The 18529-nt window shown below is 39.4% G+C and overlaps 1 protein-coding gene across 1 annotated transcript in view; it reads left to right on the forward strand.

Annotated features, from left to right (window-relative positions):
- The window catches only part of SCN11A (sodium voltage-gated channel alpha subunit 11), an 83821-nt gene extending 65529 nt beyond the window's left edge, over positions 1–18292 (forward strand). The window contains exons 23-27 of the mRNA XM_040965457.1: positions 514–567; positions 2053–2194; positions 10693–10793; positions 14209–14479; positions 17274–18292. Of these exons, the coding sequence (XP_040821391.1) occupies positions 514–567; positions 2053–2194; positions 10693–10793; positions 14209–14479; positions 17274–18292 (1587 nt within the window). The remainder of the gene's footprint in view (positions 1–513; positions 568–2052; positions 2195–10692; positions 10794–14208; positions 14480–17273) is intronic.
- The last annotated feature ends 237 nt before the right edge of the window (positions 18293–18529 follow it).

Raw genomic sequence — 18529 nt, forward strand, 5'->3', positions numbered from 1 at the left:
TGAGAAAACTCTTAAGAAACACAGATCACTTTGAAGGTAATACAACTGCAGTGACTTCGTTGAGATAACAGACCCAAATCCTAGCTCCTTGTGTGGGACCCAAGGCCTCCTGGATTTGTCCTACTGAGCGCCTCCCTCTGTTGCCTGTTGAATCTTACTCCCCAAGTGGTATCCCTTAACTATCCATAGTACCTTGCTCACCCTCAGGTCATAACGTTTTAAACAGATGCTAGGTGTGGTATATGGAAGTTGGGCCATATTTTGTTTAACACTTATTGTTAGCAATGCCTTTTATTTTTAAACTTTCTATTTTGTGAAAATTTTAAAAAGAAAAAAAAAAATCCAAGAAATTTATCCTCACATTCCCTTCTACTAGCATTTCGTGTGAACACCCTTTTCGGGCATGACGGGGCCTCGTTTTATCTATATTGGCACACTAGGCCTGGTCTTTTTGCATTTGTCGGTTGTTGACAAGTCTGCAGCCACATTTGTGTATTTCTGCTTTGGTTGCAGGCAACATATAAGGGCTGGATGGATATTATGTATGCTGCTGTTGATTCAAGAGGGGTGAGTCTGTTATTCCATGTTCTAGAATGCTAAGATTAAAGCAGGGATATCATGAGCATCGAACAGCCCAGAACTTCCTGCATGCAGGTTTAATAACCAGGGTTCTCCACCTCATTTCCCTAGGACAGAACTTTGAAAACAACCACTGCCTGATTAAATGCATTTATATGTATCTTCCTGTGTATTTCTGATACCCCCAACATTTTCACAAGTGCACTCTTCTGTCTCCATGGAGACCAAAGGCAGTGTAGGAGGTAGACCTAGAAGCAAGAGAGAACTACAAGATACCTTGATTTGGTTCTCATCGCTTCCCTAAATATATAGACACGCAGAAGCCAAATTTCCAAGAATTAGAGAAAAAGACTAAAAAGACTAAAGTCAAACAAGAGGGAGCTCCATGGTTGCTGGTTCCCTGGAGACAAGGGGAGTTTCTGGAGATTTTCGACTGTTGAATTCTCATCACAAAGTAATCAGATTTCCAAAGTTGGAAGAGTAGTCAGCCATTTACCCTATTTTCTAGTTCTCAGATGAGTAAATTGAGGAATAGAAAGGTGTGAAATTGGCTGATGGCATAGAGGTTAGCAAATAGTCAAGTCAAAAAAATGGAATCAATGGAAAATTGGTTAATTTGTTCCCCCCTGCCCTAATGTATGTGTACACTCCACTCTGGGAGTCTGCAGAGTTAATGCCTGGCATGCAGTATGTGCTCAACAGGTGTGTGCTGTAGCAGTAGCTGAGCTGGTACGAGTGAGAGTTAGTCCTTATGGCTGTCCTAGTGTCTCAGGATGAGTTAATATGTGGAAGATGCATAGTAACAAATCTAGACCAGCTTAATCTTGCTAATGAAATCAAGTTTCTGGAAAGGCACAGCTAATAGATGTGTTTTTACTGTTTACAAAAATTACAACTTGGATTGTAATATTTACACAGAATATAACTGCATAGTCAGTCATACATTGTATGTACAATCTAATTTCATAATTACAATTTATAGCAAGTGTTTTAACAGTAGCAATGCACTCATTCCTTCCATGCTGCAAGCTTGATCAATTACCAATTCATCCATTTACTATTAAATTCATTCTATGCCTATTGACGGTCTACATATTGCAAGGTATGCTACAAGAGTGAAAGGACACAGCTAGAATAGAACGGTGGGCTCTGTATAAAGAAAGTCATAGCTCCTCTGGTGGCTCCCTCTAATTGAATATCCATGTAGATATCCTACAGATTTTTTTTTCAAAAGACAAAGGTGATTAAGCTGTTGTTGATTACAATGCTTCCCCCATGCTGACAATAAAAAGTCCAGCTCTGCCATGAGCAGGTATACTACACAAACTAAGCTGGGGAAGAACAGCTCTCGAAGAAGGGCTATGGCAATGCAAAAGAGGTTATAGACGCTTTGTTGTCTAGACAAAAGCAGTCAGGATGGTGCATATTATCTGCCGTAATCCTGTTTTTCTTCCGTTGAAAACCCCCCAACAGGAAAACCAACAACCAGCGTTTGAAGCAAATCCAGCTGTGTACTTCTACTTCGTAGTTTTTATCGTTTTAGGCTCGTTCTTCACCCTGAACCTCTTTATCGGTGTTATTATTGACAACTTCAACCAACAGCAGAAAAAGATAAGTATGTTGACTATCCTGATTTAGTAGTCTCATGTCCGATCTCCAGGAACTTTCGTGGAAAAGGTTCTAGTCTAAACTGATCTAAACAATTTTGCAAAGCATTCTTCACAGTCTGCATCAAGACAAAGAAACTCGCCACCCCTGTTGGAAGAGGACATTGAAGATAAGGCTAGGGAGAAGCTGCAAACATGGGAAGGGGTGGTTATTAAGCTAATTTTTTTTATTATCTGGCTTACAGTTAGAATCAATGAACGTTGTATTTGTCTGATTCTACGTCTGATCCTAATTAAACCTTAAGAGAACAGCTCTCAGGATTAGTATTTATGACACTACAGTAAGTCTTTGTTTTTGTTTTCACCGTTGTTGTTATGGGGGGGGCGGGTAATGGGTTTTTGTTTGTTTGTTATCTACAATAAAAATAATGACTGTTCCTCATTCAGCAAACTTGCCTCCTGGTTTGCAACACTCGGCCTTAGCAGATCTACTGAACTACTTAGAATGACAGTGACTGGGGAAGAAGAACAAGCCTTTGTAATGAATAGCTGTTTATTTTGCTGGTTCCAAAATCCACAGGCTCTTTGTAGTAGATAGGGTAGAATTAAGAAAATTTGAAATCACCTTACGGCGACACCCAATGGTAACCATTTCAGGCAATGTCTCTTGTCACTTTGGTATAATCCTCTCCGGTTAATTTCTAGCCAACTTCTACCTCGTTGGGATGACCTTATGTCTTTAGTTCTATAGTTCTGAGTCACTATCTACAAACCTTTGTGATAGACCGTCTCTACTTAAAGAAAATGTGTGGCTGAGCTATATCTCACATTATGCATGGGCCACAGTTTATCCTGAGGGTTCCCTTCTTCAGTCAGATCATTTCTAAATACCTTGCCCTGCTGAAAAAAAAAGTATTTTTAGATATATGAAAGTTTTAGAGTTATTTTTTTTCTGTTGATTATTTAGCCAGGTGAAATTCCAAGAATTAGAGAAGTGGAGGCAATAAAGACATTTTGTAAAATTCATCATTCTGGTTGTTATAGTTGCAGTTGTCATTTATGGATTGATAGACAAATGTTTGTAATTATTTACATGATTATCAATGAGGTTACACATCTCTCAAAGGGTTAATGGGCCACGAGTATTTCTGTTTTAAGATTTGCTTCTTTACAAACTTTATTCGTTTTGGGGACTAGAATTGAGATCTTTTTCTTAAGCATTTTAAATACTTTGTCCAACTCATGACTTCATTTTTATGTTTCTGTAATGATGTATTGACTTCCAGATACTAGCGATTTTCTTAATTCAAAATCTCATCCTTTTTTAACCTTTTTTCTCACATTATGAATTGAAAGCACTTCTCAAACTAGAAGTCATAAAAGTGGATATTCACCTTTTATAATCATTGTTTTCATTTTTGGGTTAATCTCTTATAATTTATACTAAGTATATCTCATTAACAACCTGCCTTCAGTCATCGATATTAGGCAGCTGTCTCAATCTTCCTTTCAGAAAGTGTAATCATCTCTGTGGCCGATACCAACCCCTTGGATGTCAGCTGCTGTGACTTCAGATCTAAGTTTGCATCGGAAGTCCCTGTTTTGATCAGCTCACAGCATCCTTGTTTTGCTGTTTTGTTTTGTTCTGGAAAAGTCTAAACACCTACCAAAGCATAGGGGATTGAGTCTGTAAGCCCAGTGCACAGTACCACACACAGACTCAAGAACTCCCTGTGTCATCTGTGAGCTTCCGCAACCTCACATTTATTTTAATGGAACAAATCAAAACATCACATCATACCTTTTCTAAATGATCCGCACATTTCCTTTTTTCTTAACAAGAGTGTGTCTTGTAGTTCAGGGTTCAGGCACCTGTGAAGCCAGCATCATATCAGAGTACCTGATTTGAAACCCAGCCACTCTGCTTCTGATCCAACTTCCTGCTAATGTACCCAGAGGACAGTAGATGATGGTTCAAATATTTGGGTCCCTGCAACTCATGTGGGAGACTCAAATGGAGTTTGGTGATTTGGGTTTTTCCTGGCCATGCACAAGCTGATATAGGCAGCTAGGGAGTGAATCAGTAAATGGAAACTTTTGCTCTCTACTCCTTTCTCCATCACTATGTTTTGCAAATAAATACATAAGTAAATAAATTTTCTTTTACATATTATATTTTTAAATTTATCAAATATACAAATCCATAATCAATTTCCCTGAGCCTTAAATTTTCTTAGCACTTTTTATCCAAGCGTATTTATTTATTTTTGTAAGATTTATTTTATTTTTATTGGAAAGGCAGATTACAGAGAGGAGAGACAGAGAGGAAGATCTTCTGTCCAATGGTTCATTCCCCAAGCAGCCTCAATGGCTGGAGCTGAGCCAATCCGAAGCCAGGAGCCTCTTCCAGGTCTCCCACGCAGGTGCAGGGTCCCAAGGCTTTGGGCCGTCCTTGACTGTTTTTCCAGGCCACAAGCAGGGAGCTGGATGGGAAGTAGAGCTGCCGGGATTAGAACAGGTACCCATATGGGAATCCCGGCATGTTCAGGGGGAGGACTTTAACCACTACACTATCACACCAGGCCCCAAGTGTACTTATTTTTAATAATGTTTATTTGTTCAAATTTAGGTTCAGGATCCTCATGAGTTGGTCTGATCAGACAGCTCTGTCATTCTGACACAGTCAGATCCACCTGGCGTAGGTTGTGCCCTACTGACCTGCTCTGGAGCCGATCATTTCTCTAAGGTTTTGATTGCAAATGCTCCTCCAAGATTACAGTGATCTCCCATACCTGGAGTAACAAATGACCAGGTCAGCCTAGGTCCCTGCTTACAATCCAGTAGATTATAAGTACCAGGGTGATTTTTTTTTTTTTTGTACAGGATGATTTCAAATTTTCTTAGTTCAACCCCATTTATTACAAAGAGCCTATGGATTTTGGAATCAGCAAAATAAACACCTACTCGTTATAAAATCTGATTGTCTTTCATCATCAGTGGGCAGATGCTGCTTCTAATCCATCCTCTCCATTAGAAAGATTCAAATTCCTTCAGGGATGCTGGTGCCTCTCCTTTGGCAAAGCCAAAAAGCCAATTGCTTTAGTTAGTTAGTATGTTAGAGTTACACAGGCTCAGGGATTTCCCCTCAATCCCATTGCCCCTTCACCTGCTGATTCCCCTATATTATTGTAATAGTATAGTCCCTCAAAAAACAGTTATAAGTCCATCATTTTGCTATTTTTTTGTATTTTTGTATTTTGCATGAAGGTTGCCATATAGCAGAAAGAACATATAGTATTTGTCCTGTTTGTATTGCTTTATCTCATTGAGTATAGTGAACTCTATTTGGAATAATTTCATTGCAAATGGTGAAATTTCATTCTGTTTAATGGCTAGATCGTACTCTATTTAATGGCAAGATAGACAGTACTTCATAGATAATTTATCCACCCCTTTTTTGTACAGGCATCTGGGTTGTTTCCATGTTTTCACTATTGTGGATTGTGCTGCTGTAACTACAGAATTATAGGTCACTTTCTCATATGCAGGTTTCATTTCCTTTGGATATATTTCCAGAAGTGGGATATCTGGATATTATAGTAAATGAATTTTAAGGTCTCTTAGCACTCTCCATACTGATTTCCATAGTGGTTACACTAGCCTACACTCCCACCAACAGTGAAGGAGGGCACCTTTCTCCGCGCATCCATGCCAGCAGGTGTTGGTAATAGAGTTCTGAATGTAGACCAGTCTCACCTGAGTTAGGTGGAACCTCAATGTGATTTTTTTATTTGTATTTCCCTGATATCTAGGAAGCCTGAGCTATTAGTCATTTGGATTTGTTCTTTTGGAAAATGTCTGTTCATTTCCCTCACCCATTTCTTCACAGAGTAGTTTGTTTTGCTGTCATGTAGTTCTGAAGCTCTTTATAAACCCTGTTGTGTAGCGTGCAATGATTTTCTCACATTCTGTTGGTTGCTTCTTCACTTTGTTGATCATTTCATTTGCTCCTTAGTTTGATGTAGTTCCATTGGTTTATTTTGACACCCTATGCTTTAGGTGACTTTTCTAAGAAGTCTTTCTCAATTCCTATGTCTTGGAAAGTGCTTCTTATTTTTTTTTCCTTCTAATAGGTTTATAGTTTCTGGGTGCAGATTTAGGTCTTTCTGATCTATGTAGGACTGATTTTTGTATAAGGTGAGATATGAAGGTCTTGCATCTTATTTCTGAAGGCTGCTATCCAGTTCTCCCAACAGCATTTGTTAAGATCAGATTTTCCCTGGATTATTTTCAAGTTATCTTGTTAATGAGTTGGTTGCACATATGTGGGCTGCCTTATGGGGTTTCTGTTTTGTTACATTGATCTCGTTTCTGTACCAGCACCAGACTGTTTTGATCACCACTGCCTTGCAGTACGTCTTGAGATCTGTAATTGTGATTTCTCCAGCTTGGTTTCTGTTCTTCAGGATAGCTTTGCCTATTTGTGCTCTTGTGTTTCCAGATGAACTTTTGCATCATTTTTTCTATTTTTGAAAAGAATGTTGTTGGGATTTTGGTTGACATCACAATGACTTTGTATATTACTTCAGTAACATGGACATTTTGATGATGTTGATCCTGCTCATCCAGGAACATCGTAAATTTCTCCATCTTTAAATGTCTTCTTTTATTTCTTTTCTTTTCTTTTTTTGTAAAGATTTATTTTACTTTTTGTTGGAAAGGCAGATATACAGAGAGGAGAGACAGAGAGGAAGATCTTCCATCTGATGATTCACTCCCCAAGTGAGCGCAACGGCCAATACTATGCCGCCGATCCGAAGCCAGGAGCCTCTTCCGCGTCTCCCACGGGGGTGCAGGGTCCCAAAGCTCTGGGCCGTCCTCGACTGCTTTCTGGGGCCACAGGCAGGGAGCTGGATGGGAAGTGGGACCGCTGGGATTAGAACTGGCGCCCATATGGGATCCTGGGCGTGCAAGGCGAGGACCTTAACCACTTGTGCCACCGTGCCGGGCCCTCTTTCTTTTCTTTTTTTTTTTTTTTTAATGTTTTGTAATTTTCATCATAGAGGTTTTTCACATCTTGGTTAGGTTATTTCCAATGTGTTTAAGATTCCACTATTTTAAAAGGAAGTACATTTACAAGTTCTTTCTTAAAAGTTATTTCTCAGCCATGGAGTTTTTTGGTGTATGCTGGGGCCGTGGATTTATGCTCATTAATTTTGTATCCTACTACCCTACCAGATTCTCTTAGGAGTTCCAATACTCTGCTGGAGACCAGCTTCAGCTGAGTTCGGAACTCAAGAAGGGTGTGTGGAACAGGCATAGAAAGAAAAGAAACGGACCACTACAATTTCAGGATCGTAATGGACAATGCGAGAAAGCTGTCCGCTTTATTTATACAGAAGCAGTCACCAGCTCTGGCACAGACCTTTTACATCATGGTGTTGCATCCACTCGACTGCAGAGTGTGGGCCCCGAACATTACAATTACAAAGTTTTCTTTAGGGGCAATTTGACATAGCTTCAAGGGGGGCACAATTTACAACAGGTGAGTGAGGAAGGATTATAGCATTTTTTGCTTATCTCAGCTTGCCAGCCCCTGCCTGCTCTGCTCAGGCATGGACTCCAACCTTGGCACCACCTATGACAACTAGACCCCAATCTTGAATTATCTATGGGTTAATAAGCCTGGGGCCTTGATTTATGGATATTGGGGTCATTGGCACTAGTTGGCCTGCAAGCTCACACTGTTTGTTAGCCAAGCAAGTAAAGCAGGAGTTACAAAGGCGAAAAGAAATGCAGTTAGCAATGAGCCATGTCTAATCCATTTTGATTTTAGCTCTACAATGGACAAGTGGGTGTTTCCAAGGATAATTCTGCCAGTTGTTTCTCATTAAGTCAGGGCATTATTCATTCTGAAGTTGTAGCCAGGAATTGCTCAGTAGGCAACACATAGTAATCAATATTACACTCCTACTACAATTCTCATTCTACAACTTATCAGTTAGAGGACAGAAAATATTACAGAGGGGAAAAGATAAAGATAAGAAACAGAAAAAGTACAAACATAAATTCCCATTACAACTACAGACTCAATAACCCTAAATTAGTTTGAAAACATGTATTACAATGTTAGTACAGACATTCTTGAGCTCTTCCAGCCAAAGGGCCATAAAAGCAACCCAGACAGCTTACATTGTTAAAGGTCCGTTCACCAGGACAAGATGTTATCAGCAACATTAACTTTCAAGCTCACAATGGTTATAAAAACCATCTCACAGGGGCAAACAACAATGCCTCAATAGATTACAGAATTCTTAGCGGGGTGGTCGAGTGTCCTTGCCAAGGGAGATGGAATTGCATTAAGGTGGTTACTGAAAGCTCCCCCGGGCTCTGCCACACAGGGGAGCTGTTCTCCTCACACCTTCCTGTCATCCATACCTACTGCATGGACTCCAGCAACTCTCCTGATTGAACCTTTTGGTTCTCTTATGTAGAGAATCATGTCATCTGCAAAAAGGGATAATTTTAATTCCTCAGTGCCAATTTGAAGTTTTTTGATTTCTTCTTCTTGCCTAATAGCTCTGACAAGGACTTCTAATACTATATTGAATAGCAATAGTGAGAATGGACATCCTTGTCTACTTCTAGATTTTTGTGGAAAGCTTCCAGTCCATCCCGTTTAGTATGACTTGGATTTTCTGTGTATTGCTTTGATTATGTTGCAGAATGTTCTTTCTGTGCCTATCTTGTTTGCACTTTTTAGCATGAAGTGTTGGATCTTATCAAATGCCTTTCCCGCATCTATTGAGATGATCATATATTTTTTTATTTTTCAATTTTTGATGTGGTGTATCCCCTTTATTGATTTTCAAATGTAAAACCATCCCTACATGCCAGCGAGAAATCCTACCATGTTCAGGTAAATTATCCCTCCGGTGTAGCGCTGGATTCTGTTGGCTGGCATTTTGTTGAGGATTTTTGTCTTTATGTTCATCGGAGATATTGGTCTGTAGTTTTCTTTTTCTGTTGTGTTTTATCTGGCTTTGGTGTTAAGGTGATTTGGGCTTCATAGAAACAGTTTAAAAGGATTGCCTTCCCTCCTACTATTTGGAATAATTGTAGAAGATTGGGGTAAGTTCTTGAAACATTTGGTAGAATTCTGCAATTAAGCCATCTAGTCCTGGGCTTCTCTTGGTTGGGAAGAGATTTAATTACTAATTTGATTCCACTCATTGTTATAGGTCTATTTAGATTATTAATTGCCTCATGATTCGACTTTGGTAGATTGCGTGTGTTAAAAAAAAGCTATCCATTTTTCTAGTTCTTCTGATGTGTTGTTGTATGATTGCTTGTTCCTTATTAATTTATGCATGCCCTTGGATTCTATCATTATATTTCCTTTTTTTGTCTTTGATCCTATTGATCTCTATCTCTGCCTCCTTTTTCTTATTAATCGGGATAGTAGGGGATATATTTTGTTATTACATATGATCAAGAATCAAAGAGCTGGTACTTTGGGACAGCTTATTGCTTTTTTTTTTCCATGACCCCTTCATAATTGCAAAGATTCAAAATTCTGTCTTAAAAGGCAGAGAGTCAGAAAAAAGATCTGCTGTTCACCATCCACTCCCTCAAATGCCTGAAATAGCTGAGATTAGGCCAGGCTGAACCAGAAGCAAGGAACTTCATCCAGATCCAGTTGGCAGGGACCCAACTAATTGAGCTCAGCGTCTACCACCCAAGCCATACGTTAGCAAGAAGCAGGAATGGAGCTGGGACTTGAATCCAGACCCTCTGATAAAAATGCCAACATGTCCAGAAGCGCATCAACTCCCAGCCAAGCACCTGCCCCAGCTATATTTTTTTCATCTCCTAATTTCCAGATCCCAGAGATTATTTTTTATTTTAATTTTTATTCAGACTTAACTAAACTGCTAAAAAGAATTTTGTTGTATTATATTCAGCATTTCTAAACATTTTCCACCATTCTTTTCCCAAAATGAGAATCTTAGTCCTTTTTCTACTTTTTTTCTTGTTTGGTGATCAAAATATTTAAAACTCTGTTCCCTTCTCTGAGAATGACTCTGAAGAGATTTTATGCAATTGACTTTATTAGTGATATGTGCTTATTACTTTAAGAGAATTTAATTGCCACATTGTGGGATGTTGGCTAAATATTCATTATTAATTTCTATTTTCATTGCATTGCTACTTAATATGTGCAACTAAATATATCCAGATTTTACAGCAAGTCTGTGAATGTTTGCAAAGAATTTACGATCTTTATATGATAAAAACTGAAATATAACTAGTGTCACCTCCATTTTTCCTGTTCATTAACTTTACAACTATTTCCTTTTAGCTTCTTCCAGGGTTCGGCTTCTTTTACTTCCCTTGTAATTTGCAGGATTATGGATAGAATGTAATGTAAATTTAAAATTACCTCTAAAATTTTAGAACCTGACCCCAAAATCAAGGTAATCTCTTATCTTCTCCATATACTTAGGTGGTCAAGACATTTTTATGACAGAAGAGCAGAAGAAATATTATAATGCCATGAAAAAATTAGGAACCAAAAAGCCTCAAAAACCCATTCCGAGACCTCTGGTGAGAGCAACTGAATGTTTCTGAAAACAAAACTGCATGGGTGATTATTAAGAACTCAGATTTCTGCCATGCCACTCTCCAGTAACTTTTAAGTTTACAAACATCAAGATCGCACAAAATCCCTAATGTGTTTCTATCCTCAGATGTTCAGATTCAATAGTAGCAGCCGAGGCAACCACTGAAATGTCATTTGTAGTGTGCTCGCAGTAGGTGGTTGGTAGACTCATCACAATAACACAGACTTAACAGTTTAAGTTGAATCTCAATCAGTTTGAAAAGTATTCCTAATATCCTTCACCAGGTTTTGTTTGGTGTAAGAGGTTGAATTTATGCATATGCAATTCATCCTTACAAATGTTTACGATAAACTGAATTCGGTATTGACAAATTTCTCCTTTGTAGAATCAGAAAGCAAATCTTCCCATAGGCTTAGATATAGCCTCAACATCACGGTGAGGAACAAAAGGAACCATAGAGAATAAAGAGCCGATGAATGTGGCTGTTTAGAGAGGGGGAGAGTGATTTCCTGTCACTCATGTGCCATAACATTGTCTTCATCTTTTGCATTTCAAAATAAGAACTAACCCTGTGAGCATGAGCTGTACCATAGCAGGTCACTGGCTGCATTTGTCCAGTGGGTCATGGTTTGCTGATCTCAGGTCATTCAGGGCAAAATAGGATCAACACGAGGCTAGAAACTGGCAGTCCAATTGTAAGGCTGGGGGACTGTATACCCATTTGAAAGGCTGAGATTAGAAAGCACAGATTGAATTTGAACATCTAAAATCCTAAGGCATGACACAAAATGTTCCTACACCTTTGCCAGTTTATTTCAATGTGTGAATGAACAAAAGTTACAATACACGGTCAAAGCCTGGTCCCTCCACTGTCCCAGCCTTGTTTGTCTGCCAGAAATGACATCAAGTCACAACCCTTCTGTGTAACTACAGCTCACCAATCATTCCTATAACCGCTGCTCATTTGTCTTGGCTTCTGTATTCCAGAGAGAGTATTACAGGACATCATTTCAACACTTTATCACCTGACATTCATACGTTTGAACTAAGACTTCAAGTCAGTCCATTACACACAGCTCTTGACTCTGAATATGATTTTTTTTGACTTTTGTAATAATTTAATAGCAACCAAAAAGGGAGAAAAACCCAGCTGTTTTTTAACCAGAGCACTCATACATTTCATTTCCAGCCATAAAGGGATTTAGCCATAAGGGATTTAGAATAATTTCTTCTTTCTCTTGATGTGTCCCCACAGGGCAACTTTCTTGCTGGGTTTTAAATCATACTGAAACATAAGAGTAACTGTACATTTTAGAGTCACATAAAATGCTTTTTGATCATTCACTACTTTTGATAATTTTATACTTCTAATCCCCATTTGCCTCAATGGTGCCGTTAACTATAAAGCCACCCACACTTATCACCCCTTACTCTACCTCCTATATGAGTTCCCAAATGCTTCCTCACGTAAGCGGTGCACTTGACCTTCAAGTGTCTTCTCCAGATTTCTTAATAAAAGCCTCAGGGATCCCAGCACATGATCTAAAAACCCTGACTTGAATACAGTCCCTGCCCTGTGTCCAACCATTGCCCCAACTCTTCCTGAATTCACCGTCATGGTTTTAATTCATATTAGTATTAATACCACTGAAATCCACCTGTCATTCCAACTTCTGCTCTAGGCCCTTGGATAACCTCCTGGTAACCAAAACTGAATCTGTTCAGGCCAGATCTGATGAACTACCTCTAAAATCTCTCATCTTCTGGTCTCAGACTGATAACCTCAGTATCAATTTTCCTACAGCCCTCACATACAATCACGCTCATTGTGTTTCCTTCTGCCTGCCTATTAGCTCTACCACCATTATTCTACGGCTTTATCTCCTGTTATCCCCGTGAGTCAGCACCATCTGTTGCCTGGGTTACCAAAGCAGGTCCTTGACGGTTGAAAGATGAATTCTTAAGGTTCCATAAATTTTCTACATAGAACAGTGTGTGCACACTTTGATTAGAAGATAGTATAATATAAAATAACCCAATACACGTTTATACTTCTAATCCCTATTTGCCTCAGACAACTAATTTATAGTAAGGAATGCCATATGCTTTAAATGTCTGAGTTTGTGTTCAGGAACAGCATTTCACTGAGTGATGATTCACAGCCATTATATTCAGGAAAATCATGAAACAATCTAGTCATTTCACCACACATGACAGATTAGACTCACAAAATCAAATTAGAACTTATATCACAACAATTAGAGAGCAGTATACTTACCTATATAGAAATCAATTCCATCAATAATAATATCAAAGAATGAGATTTTTTTGTTCCCCTTTTTAATAATCATTGAATAAAATCCCATTTAAAGTGAACAAAAGTTAGAAATGTGGCAATAAAGATTTGCTTGAATAGAAGAATTTTGATTAAGCATAAACTCTGTCGATCTGACCTGGCAAACAGACCCTGAGGGACATTAAATCCAATTTGCCAAACATCTGAGTGTGACCAAGTATTCTCTGTACTAACATGATTGCAACAGCGATATATAAGCAGATAAAATACAGTGACCAAGTTTCATCATTTTTATTATTGAATCCAACATGAGCTGTTTTAATCCAGCAAAACAACATCATCAATCACATCATATATAACTTGTTACTAAGACTTTTTAAAAACATTTTTGCTTAAAGTGAGATTAAATCTGCATATCTAAGCACTTGATGCCAGTTAACATATTAAATAGGAGCTGTACAACAACTTCTGGGTCTATAAAAGCCTCTTGCCCTTCAGAAAGGATGTGTGCATTTTCCTTCAAAAAAGATGTGTGCTTTGATCAGGAGAGAAACCAAACTTTATTTTCTTGATGTACATGGCATCAATGTACATGGCATCATTTTCACAACTCAACACGATCTATTATTTATTGCTACCATAAAATTCTATTATTTTGATCATGTTTACATAGTTAAGAAGGATGGATGCCCTTTGAATCACTGATTAGGGTAAAGAGCGTTGAGGATTAGAAGAAAGTGGATGAGACAACTTTTTCCAATCTCCCTTTGTTTTCCCCCTGTATCTGGAGAAAGTGGGACGGAAAGGGAGAGGACTGCTCCCAGCAGCCCAACCATATTAGAACCTAGAAATGGGAGCCAGTCAACAGATGTCATCCCAGGGTCCACTCTGTAAGGCATGTTCTGATGGTATTGCTTAAGTGGTTTTTGTAGTTCTGAGACATTGTTGATTATGTTGCTCCAAGGTTGAGGAAATCCTTCCAAGTTTCATCAGTTGACCTCAGAGTATCCACTTGTCCACAAACTCACTGTTAAAGTTTGGCCAATACAGCTGTTATTCCTACAACTAAAAATGATCTATTATTTCTTTTATGTCTCCTCAGAACAAATGCCAAGGTGTTGTGTTCGACTTAGTCACAAGCCAAGTGTTTGATATCATCATCGTCATTCTCATTATGCTAAACATGGTTAGCATGATGGTGGAGACAGCTGACCAGACCGATTCTATGGCATCCATCCTGGAGTATCTCAATGTAGCCTTTGTGGTCATTTTCACAGTAGAATGTCTCATCAAAATCTTTGCCTTGAGACAATACTACTTCACCAGTGGCTGGAATTTATTTGATTGTGTGGTCGTGGTTCTGTCCATTGTTAGTAAGTAAAAAAAATCACAGCTTGGGGAACTTTAAACTGACCTCCAGAAGTAAAGTTGGAAATATTAGAATTTGGAAGTATTTCCAAACTGTTCACAAAGCAATAAATGTGGATTTAGGTGGTTCCAGAAAAAGAAAAAAAAAAAAATAGATAGATGTACCAATGCCTTTCTTTGCTAGGGAGTTGTCAGGAATTAGAGAATAATTTCCATTCCTTTGACTATATGCAACTTTGGAATAGAGTTAATTAGGTGGATAACTTATTCAATGGAGCCAGGCAAAATTCAGATAAACTTGGTAGGTTTTTGTGGTTTAATATGACTTACAAAGGTTATGGAGCCAGTTCTACCCGTCCTCTGCAACTATAACCCCTAAAGTCTATTTTAAAGTTTTAAGGATTTGCATTTAGTGATGTTTTCTCTCTCACTTTGAAATCCTCATGGATGCCAGATCCAGTTGCTGTTTCCCTGTAGCACTGGTGTGCCTACCTCAACTGCTATAAAAGACCCATGGCCCACCTGAGTCTATATGTCCAACATTATATCATATAGGCCAGCAGTGCTTTCTGTTTATTTGTGTCCCATGTCAACTTAAACCACGTCACGAACTATGCTTCTCTTGACTACTCTGATCTCACTCATCAATTATCCCCTATATATAATCAGTATATTTTTCCCAATCATAGGTAAGATGATTGACGGGTTTATGAAAGGAAAAATAGAAAAGAAGGATGGCTATTGTCAGGTTTCTTTTACTAAAACACACACATAAATCATCTGTGAAATTAAATTCTTTATGGCTGAGCCATAAGAATTTATTCTGGGTTTTTAAACTCTTGTTTTATCCAAAACATTAATTGGACTTTTCATAATTGCAAAAAGCTCCCATGAGCCCTTCTCACAGTTCAAAAAGCCACAAAGACAAGGAAAAGCAATTTCCCACCCTGAAGTTTCTGTGCGGTCTCAGAAGGAGTATACCAAAAAGATAGGCTAGATCAAAATATTTTGGCTCCTTCTGCCACTACAACTATGCAGATGTTCCAGAGAACAAAGAAGTGTTATAGCTTTGGATCATCTCTGGTTCCTGGGCCATGAGGATCATGTAGATACAGTTTACCAGTAGATCCTTCCACATATTTATAGTTGAGTAGACTGTAACCCATATCACTTAATTTCCAAACACATATACTGATGAAATGGACAGCCCCTATGACAGCCCAAAGAGCTGTTCCTTTGAATAGACCAAAAGGAGCTCATTTATTCCACAGCTCTTTCCTGGAAATACCAGAAATCACACAGTTTGTGGAAACATCTCTGACTATCCTCTGAACAAATGCTAGGCAATGGCAGCTACAAATGCTGTGCATGGCATTTTTCTCTGATGAATGAGACAAAGAGCACATGAGGCAGAATCCTACTCACCAGTGTGGGCAGAATTCTGATGCCTTTGCCAGTCTGACTGCCATCCCACGCTTAGTCTTGCCACTCCTACAGGCTCCTTCTAAAGCTTCAGAGTAGTACAAAATGCTGTGAGTTGCAGTGAATCTTCTCTTGGAGTTCAGAATACTGTCGAAGTATAACAACTTTAACTGTCAGAAAAAGAAATTCACTGAATGCCAAATCACATGGAAACAGAGAGCAATGAAGCTCAGGGAAATGATAGATCATCGTGGGCTTGATTAGCCAGACACATCTCCAAGAATGTGGGTCTTACAGGATAGATGCTGCTGAACTGCCAGGGGTGGCTGCTCCATTAGCATAGTGGTACAACTCAGCTGTTAGTGAGACATCATCAACTGATCATCTTTAGTCACTAGGTGACTAAAATGCAAGAGCATTGTAACTGCCATGACTCTTCATGACCACAGAGGATCACCGCAGTAAGAACAAAGAATGCCATGTCCACACAAGACAAGCATGTGCCAGCTGTCTTACCATATTTGTCCCCAAATCTGAGTTGCATTAAGTCCTTGTATTCAGGGAGAATTTTTAGGGCAACTATTCAGGTGTTGGCACAAAGTTCAACTGAAGCTTCTATTTATAGGGAATCTGCAACAACAGAGAGAGGGTCTCCCCATTTTTGTCAGTTTTGGCACTTGACACTTCTTGGGATGTATATGGTTGATAATTATGAGACTTGTGGACCTCAGCCAAAGATGAGCACCCATGTGGCTGCCCTGCCTGCCCAGCCCTACACACGTGGTTGTTCTTGTGATAGATAAATTGTCCTTTCCCACCTCGGACTGTCTTCAGACTTCTTCACTAACACAAAATTTAAAAGGGTTTAAGGAACTTTAAAGTCAGGGGCTCGCGATTTCCACTGGCAGCTCAGGTTGAGCCAGCATTCACCGGAAGTCTCTCTTTTTAGTCTAATCTAAGAGATTCAGAACCTAGTGTTTCAATTGTTTGTCATATTACGTGTGGATATGGATAGCTTTGTGTTTGTTTCACATAAGTGACTTTTAAAACCCAACATAGATAACTACCTCCAAGTTCATCAGACAGTTATCCCAACAGCCTTTCAGACACCATATTCCTGTTGCTGATGGATTTTAATATTTTAGACATCTTATCCCATCTAAAGTTCCACCTAAAACTGGATGGAAATTATTTTCCAAGTTAAAGCACAGATAAAGTCTCCCTTGAATTTGGCAATGAAAATCGCCACATTTGAGCACAGATGACTGGCTGGTTATTGGTGGGCGGTTGGTCCTGCTGGGATTCTGAGGAGGGTGACAGGCTTGAGGCCAGTGGGCCTGGCAGGAGTGCTCTGACAGTAACCCTTCTTCTCCTAAGGTGCCATGATTTCTGGTTTGGAGAAACAGAAACACATCCCTTTCCCCCCGACGCTCTTCAGAGTCATCCGCTTGGTCCGGATTGGCCGCATCCTGAGACTGGTACGGGCGGCTCGTGGAATCAGGACTCTCCTTTTCGCGTTGATGATGTCACTCCCTTCTCTTTTCAACATCGGCCTGCTCCTTTTCTTGGTCATGTTCATCTATGCTATATTAGGCATGAATTTCTTTTCTGAAGTGAGCCCACAGTCTGGAATCGATGACATACTGAATTTCAAGACTTTCGTCAAAAGCATGCTGTGTCTTTTCCAGATAACTACATCAGCAGGTTGGGACTCTTTGCTCAGCCCCATGCTGAAAAGGGAAAACTCCGCAAAGAACCGCCACCTTCCGGCAATAGCCATCTCCTACTTTGTCAGTTACATCATCATTTCCTTTCTCATTGTTGTCAACATGTATATTGCTGTGATCTTGGAGAACTTTAACACAGCCACTGAAGAAAGTGAGGAACCCTTGGGTGATGATGACTTTGAAATATTCTATGAAGTGTGGGAAAAGTTTGACCCAGAGGCAACACAGTTTATTGAATATTCTGCACTTTCTGATTTTGCTGATGCCCTTCCAGAGCCTTTGCGGGTGGCAAAGCCAAACAAATTTCAGTTCTTAGTAATGGACCTGCCCATGGTGAGTGGAGATCGTTTGCACTGCATGGATATTCTTTTTGCTTTCACCACGAGGGTCCTCGGTGACTCCAGTTATCTGGACAGCATGAAAGTCATGATGGAAGAGAAGTTCATGGAAGCAAATCCTTTCAAGAAGTTATATGAGCCAATAATCACCACCACCAAGAGGAAGGAAGAGGAGAGAGGTGCTGCCATTATTCAAAAGGCCTTTCGAAAGTACATGACCAAGATGACAAAAGGTACCTCGGAAGACAGACCTCCTCCACCACTCCAAATGCTGTGCAATGGAGAATTGCCCAGTGTTGAGGTAGCTAAAGGCAAGGCCCACTATGACTGAGCCACTCTCCTCTGTCCCCTACCTCACAGCCTTGCTTCTAGCCTCTGAGCTTCATGGGTCTACAGCTCAATGAGTGAACAAGCAGCAGACTTGGAAAACTAGTCATTCCGTGTTTTTCTGGGTTGTTTTAAGTGATATTTTAACACTCACTTTAAGTCATTTCTGCTGAGATCTAAAATAAAGCTGCCTGACTTTTGACTACCACTTCAACAAAAAGAATAGACGACACACTATTGT

This window comes from Ochotona curzoniae, unplaced genomic scaffold, assembly GCF_017591425.1.
Source record: "Ochotona curzoniae isolate NIBS_2020 unplaced genomic scaffold, NIBS_Ocur_1.0 contig_1302, whole genome shotgun sequence".
Taxonomy (NCBI): domain Eukaryota; kingdom Metazoa; phylum Chordata; class Mammalia; order Lagomorpha; family Ochotonidae; genus Ochotona; species Ochotona curzoniae.